The sequence below is a fragment of the Pleurodeles waltl genome, chromosome 3_2 (genome assembly GCF_031143425.1).
Source record: "Pleurodeles waltl isolate 20211129_DDA chromosome 3_2, aPleWal1.hap1.20221129, whole genome shotgun sequence".
NCBI classification, from domain to species: Eukaryota; Metazoa; Chordata; class Amphibia; order Caudata; family Salamandridae; genus Pleurodeles; species Pleurodeles waltl.
In genome coordinates, this window is record NC_090441.1 from 1,416,541 (window position 1) to 1,432,713 (window position 16,173).

Below are 16,173 nucleotides of genomic sequence, written 5' to 3' on the forward strand. Positions count from 1 at the left end.
TCCTTTAGCTGAAACTGCATTCAGGAAATTGTTAACCAGTTGAGGGAATTCTTTTGATTTATTGGAGATTTGTTACTACTGGATAGTAGAAATGCTCTAGCTCAGCAGCTGCTGAGTTAATATCCGGTATGGGGAATGCCTGCTGGCTGGAACAAGACCTGCAGCTACTTGTTGATTTCACAAATTTAACACAGTGTTTTAAAGCTGTCATTTAGAGTGGGTTCTACTATGCCGTTGCACCCTTTCAGAACAAGAGGTGGAATGGCGCCCATGATTAAAGGGGTGGGGTGGGCGGTTGTGATGGAGTGTTTGGGGCATTAGTTGTATTATGTCGTCTGGCTTTCCTTAGTTTCTTTCATCACTGCAGTAGGTTGTGTATAAAACAACCCTATTGCTTAATATGTTTAGCTTTGAGAGTAGATATGATCAAGGATAAGATTATTTTTTTATGAATGAAATTGTGGTACATGCTCTCTGTGTGCTTGTTACCGAAGTCTGAGACCTAAAATGCAAAACCGACTGGCTTAATCAGTGCTGTCTTTTGAACCTTAGCAGTGGTAGTTTAACGCATTTCTGCACTACGTACATCAATGCCTTGTGCTAACGTTTGTAGTGGAGTTTTTTTCTCGAACCGTGTTCGCAACATTTAAAATTAAAAGCTGTGAAAATGTGACAAATTGTTTAGCTGAATAGTCTGTATTTCCCGATACAGTGTGTTTTTAACACCTGTTCGCCTCGTTGCATTTATTCCATATTCTTACAATTAAAATTATGGAATCTACAATAAATTATAACAACTCTTGAGGACAACTTTAACACAAGTAAAAATCAAGACAGCGGGCCAACAATCATGCTTGTGAAAAGGCTTCTCTTTCTAAAGGTGCGTTTGTCTCCAAACAATCGGCTTCTGTTTCCACTTTGTTTTCTTTGTCCACTGTACAAGTGCTTGTTCTGTGCCGGTTTCTGGTGTAAGGCTTGTGCAACCCGAGCCACAGTTAGCTCTTTGATGGTTGCTGCGGCGTGTGACTAACAGCAGCCACTCAGATCGTATCTTTTGCCTACGGATAGGTAGTTCTTGCATTTCCAGTTTCCCGTTTTGAGGCATCACCTGTGCCTTTAAACCATGGTCTGTTTAACCAATATCAGTGTTTGTTGTTTGCATTGTATACTACATGGACTATGATGGTTACAAAACCCCTCCTGTCTTGGTTTATATGTTAAGAAGATATGAGATTGAAGGTCGGAGCCATTTTAAGCAGCAAGTTAAGCACCGCGAGAATCAGACATTGAAAGATAAAGTTTGAAGCTCTACTCGTTAAACCTCATCCTGTAGGATGCATCCCATTCGACGAGGACTCATGCAGAGGGCGCCTATTCCTTGGATTCTTCGGTCCTGAGTAAACAAGTGAAAAGGCAGCAGCAACGAATTCTGTGTTTAACACCAAGAGTGTTTGTGAAATTCGTTTGAATGTATGTAATTGCTATAAGCAAAGAAGTGAATTTTTGACAGTTGGTTTGATGTTTCAACACCAAGAAGAGTGGTCCGTTGGCGAGAGCGCAGTTTGTTTACATAGGTGTGCCTTCACTGATCATTTTTGTTGAAAGCCCAGGAACTAGTGACGTAAAATTTACCCATTTCTGTACCACAGAGAATCCTCACGATGCCACAACATTAACGAAATGGGCCACAGAAACATCATGATACACATGTAGGCTGCTGCCCAAACTAACCAGAGAAAAAAATGAAATATGGTAAATATAACACACAATGTGCCCACTTGTAACTTAGGAAGAGATAACTTTAACATTAAACGAATTCAAAACTGTTGGCTGGCGGTTAGACACTGGAGCCTTTCAGGCTGGAGTAAACTTTGCCTTTCTAAAATGTATTCACTCTACAATGGGCTTGGTTTTGTGATATAGAATAAGCTATTTTGTGTTTTTGTTTAATTTTCTTTTCTTTTTTGCAATGTTATGTAAAGCACAAACTAGAAAAAGACGTGTTGTGGAAAGCACTGTGCAAGGAAAATATGTACATACAATATGTAAAATACAGTGGACAAATAAGTACGCACTCTGCATTGGGAGGCTTCAGTATTGCACACAAGCTGTTTAATGGCAACAGTTCTGCACGAATAATAGTGATTTTGTTTCTCTAATGAACGAGACTCATTTGGCCGCCATAGGCGTATCCCACAAATATGATAGTCTGGGTTCTGTGCAACGTATCTTTCGATTACACAAATTAGCATACGAGCACATACTGGGAGAAGCAGCTCACGTCTCCTGTCCTTCACTTAGCCCTCTCTTCTCCCTTGGTGTACAGACTTAAAAAACGGAGCTTCTTCACCTGGACTCATTTTCTCCAGCTACCATGGGTCCAGCTGTTGTGAGAGAAAGGTCTAGTGCTGTCAGGGTATCAACCAGCTGCTGCCATGCTGGAATGCCCCAATAAATTCAGGTTCTCTGTTTTAGATATCTGTATTAAAGATTCACCACTAATTCGGACCTAAAAAGGTTAAAAAAAAAAAAAATGAGGAATATTTAGTTTTCCTTTATTATCTCCAAAACTGCTGAACGGATGTGCACCAAATCACAAAAAAAAGGCTTTTTCTGGACCAAGACCTGGCTTTCTGCCAAATTTAGTGTCATTCCGTTCAGCGGTTCAGGCTGCAATAATGTTCAAATCAGTATAGGAGATTGCATAAGGAAAATGTATTTTCTCTGCCCCTCTCTTCTTGGGTCACTCCAAAACATTCCAGACAGCAGCTGAAGTGACCAGGCCACTAGTTTTTAAAATTTCGTGAAGATTTGTCAAACGGCACTAAAGTTATTAGCAGAACAAAAAAAATGATTCCTTTGTTTCCCGGTTGGCAATAGAAGGCTATGTATATTGGCTGAAGTTGATTGACTTAAAAAGTGTATGGGGATCTAAAAATTGGCAAATAAGAGGAAAGGAAGCTGTATTTAGAGCATGCCTGACACCTGTTCCAATTATATTTTTTTATGAAACTGTACAACAAACAAGTTGTTTAGGCTTAGCAAAAATTAAGTACTTGAATGTGCCCAGTGTCCCTGCTCCTGCTAAATTTAACAATGGCAAAATACATTAATGCAACTGAAGATCAGAGTGGGTCCTAATGGAACATTTAACACATCAGTTTACGTCCTGGTGGTTGGTTATTGTCGCCAGTAGACACAAGTGGTTGTCATGCACATTTTGTAAACTTCACAGGGGTTTTAGAACAAATAGGCCAAACCCTCACTATGTGTCATCAGAACATTTGGGTATAGTAACAACATACAGTGTAGGGAAATTATGCCAGCAATGGTTAAAAAGTTCCTCACTAGATGGTGTTAAAGAACACCTCAGTCTCCTACCTAACAACACAGATTTGCAGGATTTCCTAAAAGTGCTTCTTATATGCTGTTTATAATGAAATTTGGAAGCTTTCTCAACAAGAAGCTGTTGCACGGTTAAGGCAAATAGATCACGAAAAATTACCGAAAACATTAAGCATTGTAGATAATGGAATTATAACCTTGTCCGACCATATATACACTTTAAGTAACATAGTTTCTTCTGCAATAGACATTGTGCAAAGTGACATGTCTTTTTTACAACATGGACAGAGCCAGCTAAGGTCCATTATGCAGTTGGGTTGGACACTACAAACACTGAAATCAGATCACGTTTCCTGACAACACGTTAGCATGAGAGATCATTTTTGACCATTTAATTTGATGCAACAGCAACAAATAATGGCTAAGAAGGAAGTGACTTATGTTATGCTAAACATCGAGAAATTAGAAAGGTTGCCTTTTACTGAGGCTGAAATTCCATCTGCTAAATGGTTAATACACGGGGGTTTTAATCTGTCTATTTCAACACTGCAATTCACGACCTGCTTGAAACACATTACTTTAGGCAGATCTGAAAGACTGGTAGATAGTTTCTTACACAAGGTGTAGGAGCTTCCCTTTTCGCACAAATGTTTCAATTGCATTAAAGAGGTCTTTTTAGTGGCAGTGAATGCGAGACTTCTGTGAGCCATTCAATGGCTTGTAAGCAGCTGTCCTTGCATGGGGCGTGTAACGCTTCGACATTGAATGTAGCTTGCTATCTGAAGGGAGTTCCCTTTGATTAGACCTACGTTCCAGGTGCTCGCTAATGGAAGCTATGTGCTTCCTAACAGTGAGAGCTCTTGCGGAATGCGAGCCGGAATAGCTTATGTCGTTTTGGTCTCCCAAATTGTCACCTGATCCGGGAATGTTCTTTTTTTCTCCTACACAACAAACTAAAGTAGCAGATATTTTGGCTCACATTGCTACTCTACTTTAAGGTGATAAAGGAAAAGGACTCCCCACAAAGTGCAACCCCAATGCTGTAGAAATCTAAAAATTATATGTAAAAAAATAATATATATATCGTAATATATATATACGTGTGTGTGTGTATATTTATATATATATATATATATTTATATATGTGTGTGTGTGTGTGTGAATGTGAAGAGGTACTGGCTCTAGTACAACATGGCTCCCCAATGTAACCGTGGGGGTAAATAATTCCAAAACATGGGACAGAATATAAAGCAAATATATGCTTCAAGGGAACAAATACCATTGAATCTTCGAATGTGAATTTTGATAAGTTGAGCAGACTAGAGGCTTTATTATTTCAAAAACATGTGGCGCTTACATTTGCACGCAAGACCTATGCGCTTCAAGTTGCGAGGTCATCTACAGAAATACAGTCCCTTTTTAATTACAAACTTTCCGAGACACTTTTGTTAACTTGTAGGACGAATTTTTAATGCGTCCAGTACTTCTGGGATTGTACATTTATTAAAGCTGTTGGTTCTGGTTTCGTTCACACCTTCTCCTCTATATTTGGCTCAATACCTTCAGTCATTCACTCAGTATTTTTGGGGGATTCCTACTTACTTTGTCTATAATAGGTGGCATCTTGCTGTTGCTATTTTGTTTCTCAATGGCTGTCCCATCACAACGAGGAGGACTGAAAGCACTTCCACCAACGCAACTGTGTAATGAGCGCGTGATGCAGAATTTCAGAGCATCACTCCTGGACGAACTGGAGTGCAGCTGGTCTCTGTCATTCAGACCAGTTTTGGATTGTGTGCTTCCCATGTTTCGATGCCTCTGGTGCCTTTCTGAACGTGCGCTAAAAATCTTTCTTTCTACGCAGCGCTTGCTTTCATTGGACGCTGATCTGTTGATGTTCTCGCTGAGGGCTCATTACCAGACATGCTTGTTGAGTGTGCATTTGCTACGGAAAACTGTCTATGAGTCGCCCTTCGTGGATCGTGCAGCTCTTGACTTAACATTGAGCATAACACGGAATGCTGCTGCCTCAGCTGCAGCTCAAGCTTTGAAACATGAGTGCTCCTTGGTTTTCCTTGGCAACAATTAGATTACCTTACCACCTGCCGAAGTGGAACATTTCCTTGTTTCAATTGTCCCTGGATTTATTGGAGAATTTAAAAATGACCTTGACTTTTACGTTTGGTTTTATTGGCGCCACTGCTAACATTTTAAATTGAACCTTACCAACATTTTATTTGCTTATGTGTGTTTTAACTTGTCATTATTGACATTTATGTATACATGTTTTATAGAGAATAGCTTTTAATTGCTTTTATATTTTTTATGTTAGGCTTTTTTTTACCACCTTTGAACCAGCAAGTGGAGGGTGTTGTGTAGCCATTTTAGTAATGTATCTAGGCACGTTATTTTAGCATCTAGGCCTGCCGCTTGTGCCCTTTAGCCCACTTTCATTCTGCTTAATTTTATATTTCAGCGTAGGCCACATTCATGGTGATATTTTCTTTTCTTTATCTAGTTGTTCTTTCGCCTAGGAAAGCATTGTGTTTCTTAGCAAGACATTATTTTCACTTTGTGCTGCAGCAAGATAAGGTTGCCGGCAAAGTGGTACACTGCATCTCCAACATTCACAGAAACATACACATCTTTACGTGGGGACATTTTCTCAGAACACCAGCTGTTTTATTATAAAAACACTTCTCTGTTCCATGCACTGTAGAGGGAGATTTCAGCCAGATGACCACGACCGCATGCTGATTGACTTTGCTACAGTTGCTTGCTGAGACTACCGGTTCCCTGGCCTACGTGGGGATGGTGTCTCTCTAGACAACAGGCTTTCTTGCTCAGGTATGGGAGATGATGTCTTCCCAGGGGGGAATCCTGAAAGGCAGATTAGAGCTTAACACGCTGTGCTCTAACACAGTGAGAGTATGGTGGGACTTTTCCTGTGTTTCACTTTTCTCGTCACCATTTTGCTTTTAGCATGTTTCACAATTCTAATTATTGCAAGTCATGCCATTTTATCTGACGCAGCTAATTCAATAAACCTTATTGAACCATTTTCTGCCTCTGTTTGTCTTTGCATGTGTGAGACCAATGTAACTGAGAGAAAAGGATGAGATCTGATACACCATGATTTCCCTGAGAAGTCATTCTTGTCATGCGCCCAGCTGCCACAAATCATTCCTGCTCTTGGGCGGAATTAAGATGCTGCTAGTTGGCCGGAAGTGAATTAGTACAACAGTTGTAACATGGTGTGGGATTGGACTCAGTTCCCCACAATTCAGGTCATGCTGCTTCCCGAACTCAGCAGCCTCATTAGGATAATGAGAGCCCATGCAACACTTTGGCGGTCATTCCTACCCGAGAATTCCAGTCCGAGACCGCCAGGGTAGGGTACCGCGGATGCACCACCAACAGGCTGGCGGTGCATCCAGGGCAATTCTGACCGCGGCTGTACAGCCGCGGTCAGAAACGGAAAACTGGCGGTGTACCGCCGGTTTTCCGCTGCCCAGGGGAATCCTCCATGGCGGCGCAGCAAGATTCCGACCCCCATACCGCCATCCTGTTCCTGGCGGTTTCGGCTGCCAGGAACAGGATGGCGGTATGGGGTGTCGTGGGGCCCCTGGGGGCCCCTGCAGTGCCCATGCCAATGGCATGGGCACTGCAGGGGCCCCTGTAAGAGGGCCCCACCCTGATTTTCAGTGTCTGCTATGCAGACACTGAAAATCGCGACGGGTGCTACTGCACCCGTCGCACGCCTTCAACTCTGCCGGCTCCAGTCGGAGCCGGCTTCCTCGTTGAAGGCGCTTTCCCGCTGGGCTGGCGGGCGGCCTTCTGGCGGTCGCCCGCCAGCCCAGCGGGAAAGCCAGAATCACTGCGGCGGTCTTCTGACCGCGCAGCGGTGTTCTGGCGGGGGTACTTTGGCGGGCGGCCTCCGCCGCCCGCCAAAGTAGGAATGACCCCCTTTGTGTATTGGAATTAGCTCCTAACTATAACTACCTACTTGCTATTGCCAGTAGGTAGTTATATATATGTACACACAGACACACTGTCTTACACCTTTAAAAAGTTAGGGCATTAGTAAGGTGTTATGGTAGGAACAATAGGTGTATCTGTCTCAGAGATTAAACACACACACACATATATATGTGTGTGTATATATATATATATATATATATATATATATATATATATATATATATATATATATATATATATATATATACACAAATTCTCCCAGTTCACCATAGAATGAAAAGCGGCATGCCAACATTGTAGCACTCCAGTTTAGTGTAAAGGTGACGCATTTTGGCTAACTCATAGCCTTTGTTATGTGAAATGTGTGAGACCAACAAGCATAAAAGTAACAAAGGAATTTCATGAACAGTGAAAACATACTGTGCTTGGCGCGACATACTTCTATAACGTAATTCAAACCTATAACATACAAAAGTATGCAGTAAATAATTATAACTTAGCATAAATAAAATGCATATGCTTATGGTTTCTGGATGGGAAACAAGAAGCGCATATCAACTCCCAAGAGGGAATGCCATGAAAACAGACTGAACCGCAAGCAAATGTTGGATGGACATAGAAAAAGTCTTTAAGGTAAGTAATGTCGCTGAAGCCAATAATTATGTTAACACTCTATGCATAATATAACATATAATATAGGTTGTAAATTCAGTATAGAGAGAAAAGTCAATTTCAAAATTTTCAAACAAGATTGTTTCACCACAGAGGAACCTACTGATGAAATCTAAAAAACACATAAAGAAGAAATCTTCGCTATAGCCACAGCCAACACTCGCTAAAAACAGGCATTTAATCTAGTATGCAGTGCAAGAAAAAATGTATATAATAAAGTGACAAAATCAAAGATAATAAAGTAAAAGGAAGAAAATGACTCCCCACAAAGTGCAAACCCAGAAAGCAATGCTGTAAAAATCTAAAAATTATATGTAATTTTCTTTTGTATATATATATATATATATATATATATATATATATATATATATATATATATATATATATATATATATAATAATATGAATGTGAAGAGGTACGGGTTCTAGTACAACAAGAGGTACGGGTTCTAGTACAACATGACTCCCCTATGGTCAAAGCACTGTAAACGTGGGGCAAACAATTCTAAAATATGGGACAGGGTATAAAGCAAATATATGCTCCAAGGGAACAGATACCATTGAATCTTCGAATCAGGAGGGAGGAAAGAATATGACAAAATACATTAAAAAACACGAGGTAAGTGCCTAAAGGAATGACTCTGCCATGCCCCATGTTGAAGCACAGTCTCAAAAAGAGGCTCCTCCAGAGACAAAGACTCATGGTGAAGGCGGCAGGTGCTGAACGGTCCAGTCCTGTTATACCTAACAGCAATGAAATAAGTGCTAAATAATAAATGATGTGTGGGCAACCCCAATTAGGGGTGTCCATCATCAAAGTGGGTGGGGAGGGTAGTGAGTTTCAAAAAAGGAAAGAATTATATGAGTAACGGAAACAGAACCCAAAGGGAAAGAAAGAGTGGTAATGAAGGGAATAATTCCAATTATTGCAATTTGAAATGGGGTGGGGGCAGGAGGTGGGGTATAACATCATAAACGGACCAGGCCCAAGTGGCAAGGGGCTTTAAGGAAGGAGAAAGGACCACAGAAGACACAATTTATAAAGAGGCCAAATCTGTTACAGAAGACAACATTTTAAACTGTGATGTGGATAGCCACCTCCTCATCCTTATTAGGTCCTAGTGGAAACTTGGTGTTCAACTGAATGATGTCACAAGATTTGAGCAGCTTAAGTTGCTTTTCTTTGTCACCCCCTGAATATTTTTGATCACTCTGTCCGCCCCAGAATATTTCAGCAAAGTATTGCCACCGACATGCTTTTGACTTGGGTCCCGTGCTTACTGTGTCACTGAAACCAAGCTGTACCCGGCTAATGAGCCCATAACTAAAGCGAAACCGGTCCTGAGTTGCTTGTGTTCCGGGTCAGGGAGACCTGGTCTGGCAGTTCGGATTGGGCTGTTTGCATGAGGAATAGGGTCAGGACTGCTTTACATATGACTGGGTCCAAACTGAGGTGGCATGGTGAGCAAACGACTGACGGGTTGGGTTGGGATGCCATCCCGAGCGATTGCCATGGTTAGACAAATTGCAAGCATTCCTCCCATTACCTTTTATTTGTTCCAGTGTTGCTATTCCACCTTGCACCCATAATGATGGACTCATTAGGCTACACATTGCTTATGAGAAAACCCAGATGTGGAGTGCCTGCATAGTAGATATACAATATGAAATTACTTTGTAATCCAGACCTGGCTGACTTGTGCAGCCTGTATACCACAGTGTCCACTGACCTCACTTTAACTGGAGTTTAATTGTGAGTGTCTTGCTTTGGACAAAGCGTAGTTGGAAAGCAATCGCCCTGTATCTTACAGATTTTAGAATGGATCTAAAATGTGTCAAAGTTATGTATTGGATAATTTATGCCAAACAGGGCTGGCTTTCAATCACTATATCTAACTTGATTGAACTACTGGGAATTAATTAACGTTTGTTTTTGTAGAAATGTGAAGATGCATGAGTCAACAGATAGTTTCATTCCATTAGGGCTAATCACCTTTTCATTCATTGATTTGAAGTCAAGCATCAAAGGTTTTTTGAAAAAAAAATTCTGTTTGGTGACGAGGACTGCCCCTAGAGCGCTTATCATGTTCAATGGCCTATGGCCAGCACAATGCTGGCAGCCACCCAATGTACTAAATAAACCACTCACAAACAGCAATGCACAATGATCTGTTTAAACAAGAAAAGCTAGTGCAATTTTAACAGTACGGTATTTGGTGCTTAATCAAGACATTTCATACTCTCTTGTTCTTCGAAGTAAGCATAGCCTCTTCTCTTTATTATAGTGAGGCAGGTAAGATTGGTTACAGTTCGCCAGTTTTTAATATAGTTTATTAGAGGTAACCTGACTGGGTTTTTAACTCACCCTGTCATTAAAAGAGGCGCAAGTGATAAGCTCAATAAGAATGTGTGTCTTTGAAGACCTGTTAATGCGTTTGCTCTGACTCAATTGTTCTAGTTGCTGATTTCTGTTTTTGACATTTAAAATTGCGTTTGTTACCTAGTCCAACTGCAAACAAGGTTAGCAAGTTGCCAAATTGAGTTAAGGTGGGTTGCTACTTTTGCATGCAGATACATTACTTATTGGTAAATGCCACAATCCCTCCTTCTTGATCTTGATGTTTCTGATCCGTTAACAGTCTTTATGGGCCAATATTCAAGTGTCACATAGGTTGTGTAATGGGGGCTAATGATATACGTCTTTCTTACATGATAGTGACAGATTCGTTTTGAAGGTGACATGGATGTTTTGTTCTCTGTTACTAGCCAGAAATCACGTCTTTAGCATGTCTGGCATTAGCCAAGGCCTTTTGACTTTTGATTTAAAAAAAATATGTATGTTGAATACTTATAAAGTCATTGAGCGAGCTCTGCATTCAGATTTTGCTTCTGCCCACTGCATGGTACAGAAGGCGACAATGTGTCAGCTCATTTCAGCTGTTATTTCCTTTCTAAGGAACAAATTGCATTCTGCTGAAACAAAACGTAATCATCTACAGACGAGTCCCCTCCAGTACTAGGGACCTGTGGGCCAGCATGTGTTTTTTTTTTTTTCTTCCAATTTTGTATTCTATTTTTCTTTTTTCTGTCTTATTTGCCTTTTTAACTTTTTAACTTTACAAAGGCCTGTCAGCTTCCCAGATACTGCTACCATACCCTCATCACCACCCACAGTGTGTTGGATCCTGTGTACGCACTGCTAGCCACAGAAACATTTTAAAATGGGTTATAATCCCATTTAAAGATGGCTACCCATCCATTTGCAAATGTGCGCATACACTAACGGGCGTCCATCTTTGAATGAACTTTCAACCCATTCCAAGATGACCACCCATTCATTTGTCCGCATGCAAGAAAGGGGGACTTTTAATGTTTTAGGAAAACCTGATTAAAAAAATATTCATGAACGTCAGCCTGTGTACTCATATACCTTGGGTGGTCATCTTTGAATGTTTTTGTAAGACTTTATTAGAAAAACATTCAAAGACAGCCCTCTGTTGATGCGCATTTGTGTGCATGCACCTGGATAATGGTTTTAACATGTGTTTGTAATAAAGGTTTATAAAACAAAAACACTGTGCAAAAGCCAGTAGGCTGGCAACATACACCAGACGTCTTGGGTCTGCAAAGTTTGTTTCAGTAAGCAGTCTGGATCAGCGCCCTTTAAATGACTTGTGGCGATTACTTGTGCCACACAGAAAAAAGTAAAAGTTAATATTAAAGTATTCACTCTTATCAGTAGCAAAAGCAGTGTACACTTGGTTTATTAATGTTGTTTCTTTGTACAGTTACCGATGTGGAGCTGAAACGGCTGAGAGATGCCTTTAAAAGAACCTGTGGACTGTCATTTTACATGAGCCAGCAGTGCTTCATCAAAGAAGTATTGGGTGATGGCGTGCCTCCAAAGGTTGCAGAGGTATTGTCGATTTTATGTATATAATTTTTATTAGAGACCTTTACATGTTGTGCTCTCTTTGCGGCGTAATATGCCTTTATATGTACTTTAAACCCCTCCATATCTTTATTATGCCAAGTTTTTCACAATAATAAAACACAAACATGTTTAATCTGTAATTTTAAACATAGCCACTATGTAGTACAGTTAATCATTTGTATATTTTTAGACAGCAGTCCGCAATGCCTTCACTGTGGACTGTATAACTGTTGATACTTTTTTGGTGTTCCTTCTTGTATTATAAGGAGCTTTATTTATGCCCTCCACAGAAGGCGAGAGCACTTATTTACAGGGCTGAAGATTCTTACAATGTAAACTTATTCGATATAAAGGAAGCCGAGCTGTTTGAAATAAGCTTTTTTTGGTGGGGCTGTTGGTTTTGGTAGCTTGCGTAGATGATTGTAATTACATTTGCGCTGTTGTCCTTGGAGAGATCAAGATTTAAAGGATTTTACTACCCAATAGTGTACAAATAGCTCATATCAAGATTTGACAGAGTATTTGCTGGGTAAAAACAGCACAAGAAAGACATGTGACCACCAATTGATGCTAAAAAGATGGCAATATAATTGCTGCCCTGGGATAGCACGTTCGCGCATTAAAAGGGCATCACCACTATGATAGCTGAAGGACAGAGACAACGCTTTAAAAAAAAAAAAAAAAACTTTTTTTATAACACTTTTTATTGTTATTTTCGTATGTAATACAGCAGATTACAATAGCATTTTGCTTACACCTCAAGCAATATATCAACTATAGTGATCACGTAATAACAGTATTCACTGTATAACTTGCCCTCCCCTCCTCCCCCTGTCGGTACATTTCTCAGCATTAGATTTCCTCTTCTCTGACCTGTGTTGTATTGGGAATACATAACTGTCCTCTCCTGCCCTCTTTATTTCTTCCGAGCCTCGTTTTGTCTCAATGGAGTTGTCCTGACTCTCTTTTCACCTTCCATCACTAGTTCTAATGTCGCGTTGTTCCTCGGGTCGCTTTGGTCTATCCCATCTCCCAGTTCCCCCATATCTTCTCGTATTTTTTTCCATTGCCTCTATCTATGTATATTTCTCTTTCCAGTATTCGGCATCTATCCATACCCTCCCACCATTCATCATGGCTTAGTGCTGTCCCAGATCCCCATCTCCTGGCTATGTCCCTTTTTGCAATCATGCAGCCTAAATTAATCAGTAGTTTTTGATATCTTGTGTGCTCGGTGCGGCCCCATACCCTCAGTATCATTGACTCGGGCATCATTTTGATGCTAGTCTCTGTTACGCGTTCCAGGGTCTCCCCCACTTCCTCCCAGAATCTGGCGACCCGGGGGGCAGGTCCACAACATGTGATAAAATGTTCCCTCCCTCCCACATCCCTGTAGACATTTGTCATTTGCTGCCCTCCCTATCTTAAAGAACAGGGACCTCGTATAATATACCCTATGTAGTATTTTAATTTGTATTAATTTGAGGGATGCTGGAATAGCCACTTTGGCTTGAAAAAATCAATGTCTCCCCCCAGTCTTCTTCTTCCAATTCCTTACAGTCTCTTTTCCATCGTTCCCATAGATTAGATAGTGAGGGTTGTGTGTGTCTCATGATTGTACCATAAATTTGTGATATTAGCTTCTTTTATATCTTCCCCTCTAGAAGTCTCAGTTCTTATGGGGCATTTTCCTGTGTTTCTTCTTCTACGGGGATGCTGCGTTTCAGGGCCGCCTGTAGGCGGGCGTATTGTAACCATTGTGTGTCTGACATTTGGTATTAGTTTTTGAGGTGCGAAAAGGGTGCCACCCCATTTGCATCCTACATGTCAGCTAAATACATTATCCCGATATTGTCCCAACCTTTAAAGCCCGTTAAGGTATTTATCTTGGGTAGCCTGGTTCCTTCCCACAGAAGTGTTTTGGGGGTCAAGCGTGTGGCCCATCCCATCTCCTCGGTAAGTCGTTTGCAAGTTTGTATGACCGTTTATGTTGCGGGGCTGAATGTAGGGTTCAGTCTACCCCCCTATAGCCAGTGTAGGTAACTGTTCTTGTGCATCATTTCCCTGTCCCCTCTAAACGCTGGGTCATCTTGTGGAGCAAAGGCCCAATGGTTTATTGTGCCACCTCATAATACTTCCGGATATTTGGCAGGGCGATGGACCCCTCATATTTTGATCTTTGTAGGGAGCGCAGTTTGATTCTGGGTTGCCCCCCTGACCACAGTAATGTGTGTAGTAGGGAATCTGTTTGGCAAAATAAGTTTTCTAGAATTGGGTATGGGGAGTTGTATAAAATATATAGGAAGCGAGGTAATGCTACCATCTTAAAGAGTGCTGCCCTACCCATCAATGACATCGGGAGGGTTTGCCAATGCTAAGTCTCTATTTCGAATCTCTGCAATAGGGGTTGTAGATTGGTACTGTAGAGAAGGTGGGGTTTACCTGATATCCAGATGCCTAGGTATTTAAACTTCTCCAGTTCCATTCTAACTGGCCACATTGTTGTCTGTTCTATCTCCCATGTCCCCACTGGAAACAGTAGAGACTTACCCCAATTTATTCAGAATCCTGATACCTCCCCAAAAGCCCTGAAAATATCTCCAGGACAGCCCATTGAAGATGGTGTCTGAGTCCGATATAATAGTAAGTCATCCGCATATATCGAGATCCGATCCTCCTCATCACTATTGGTGGGCCATCCTCTTATCAGTGGGTCTATTCTTATCCAGTTAGCTAGTCCCTCGATCGCCAATGCAAAGAGCATTGGCAACAAAGGACATCCATGCCTAGCCCCCCTGTGAAGGTCAAATTCCTGCGACGTGTATCCATTTACCCTCATTTTTGCTGTTGGGCTTTTGTATAGTAGCTCAACCCACTCCCGAAATCTGTGGCTGAACCGCATCTTGGCCAGCATGCCGAACACATATATCTCCATTCTACCAAGTCAAATGCCTTATTGGCATCTAGGGAGAGGATTGCTCTTCCTTTAGTCGAATGTGTTATTAGGGTCAAATTATTATGGAGCCTTCGGAGATTCAGGGCTGTAGAGCATCCTGGTATTAGCCCCATTTGATCCGGATGGATCAGGGTCGCCATCACCTCGCTCAATCTGATTGCCAACGTCTTTGGCAGTGGCATCGACATTTAATAACGAAATCGGGCGATAGGAATCCCCCGGTCTCTAGGTTTGTTTGGTTTAGGTAGGAGGATAATTGTCGCTGTTCTCATATCGGGTGGAAGTTACAGCTTGGTGTAATGCCGCATGTAGGTGTGGTATCTGCCCCTTCCCGAGCTTCTGAAAGAACTCGACGGGGAATCCATTAGGCCCCGGCGATTTCCCTTTCTGTAGTGGACCTAGTACTGCCAAAAATGTTTCCTCGGTGATCTCCTCCTCAAGATTCACTGTTTGTTGTGGGAATAGACATGTCATGGGGAAATCAATTAAAAAGCGATCTATTTCTGCCTCTGGGATCGTTATGCGGGATTTATGAAAATCCTCCATCTGGGCTGACATTTCTTCAATTATTTCCTAGGAATCCCTAATTAGCTCCCCTTTTGCTGTCCAGATTTCCCTGATGAGGGAATTACTTAGTTCCGTCTTTCCCATCTATGCCAACAGTTTCCCTGCTTTAGGTCCAGCCTCATATAGCCGTTTGCTTTGTAATAGGTATTGTTGACGTACTTCGTTTAGGCCGTCGCCATAATGCTTTCCTTCCTAGGTACAGGCAGCTGGGTGTGCTCCGCGGGGACTGCGGCCCGAGGCCTGCCTCAGCGCGGCCTTCTGTGACATCCTCCGCCGCCTCCCTCCGCCTCCGCGCATCCTTGTCCGCCTGCACCCCTGAGTCCCCCCAGTCCTCCTGGGGCCAAGATCTCTGTCGTGGGGTCGGGTTGGTGCCCCAACCAAGATATTTGCCCTAAGATCGGGACACGGCAGCAGGAGCTCCGGACTACGCGTCCGACTCCATTGCCGACTTGGCCACGCCCCTTGCCTCTTTTTAAATCAGTTCGGCTGCAGTGACTGTGTCCACGAGTCTGCCTGTCATCATTTGCAACACCCACTCCTCTTATACTCAATGCCACTGTCCTCTTTTACAGACATAAGATAAAGGAGGATGGGCAGCAGAAAGGGTGATTTTTTTTTTTGGGGGGGGGGAATGCATTTGTGCCTTTGCTCCAGGCGAGGCATAACATTATTCCGAATACACCCACAAACATGTATTTATAAATCGCTTTACAATTAAT

General features: G+C 41.8%; 1 protein-coding gene across 2 annotated transcripts in view; it reads left to right on the plus strand.

Annotated features, from left to right (window-relative positions):
- The window catches only part of USP32 (ubiquitin specific peptidase 32), a 941,828-nt gene that overhangs the window by 92,395 nt on the left and 833,260 nt on the right, over positions 1–16,173 (plus strand). For both annotated transcript variants that reach the window (XM_069226537.1, XM_069226538.1), the window contains exon 2: positions 11,786–11,913. In XM_069226537.1, coding sequence (XP_069082638.1) covers positions 11,786–11,913 — 128 coding nt within the window. The remainder of the gene's footprint in view (positions 1–11,785; positions 11,914–16,173) is intronic.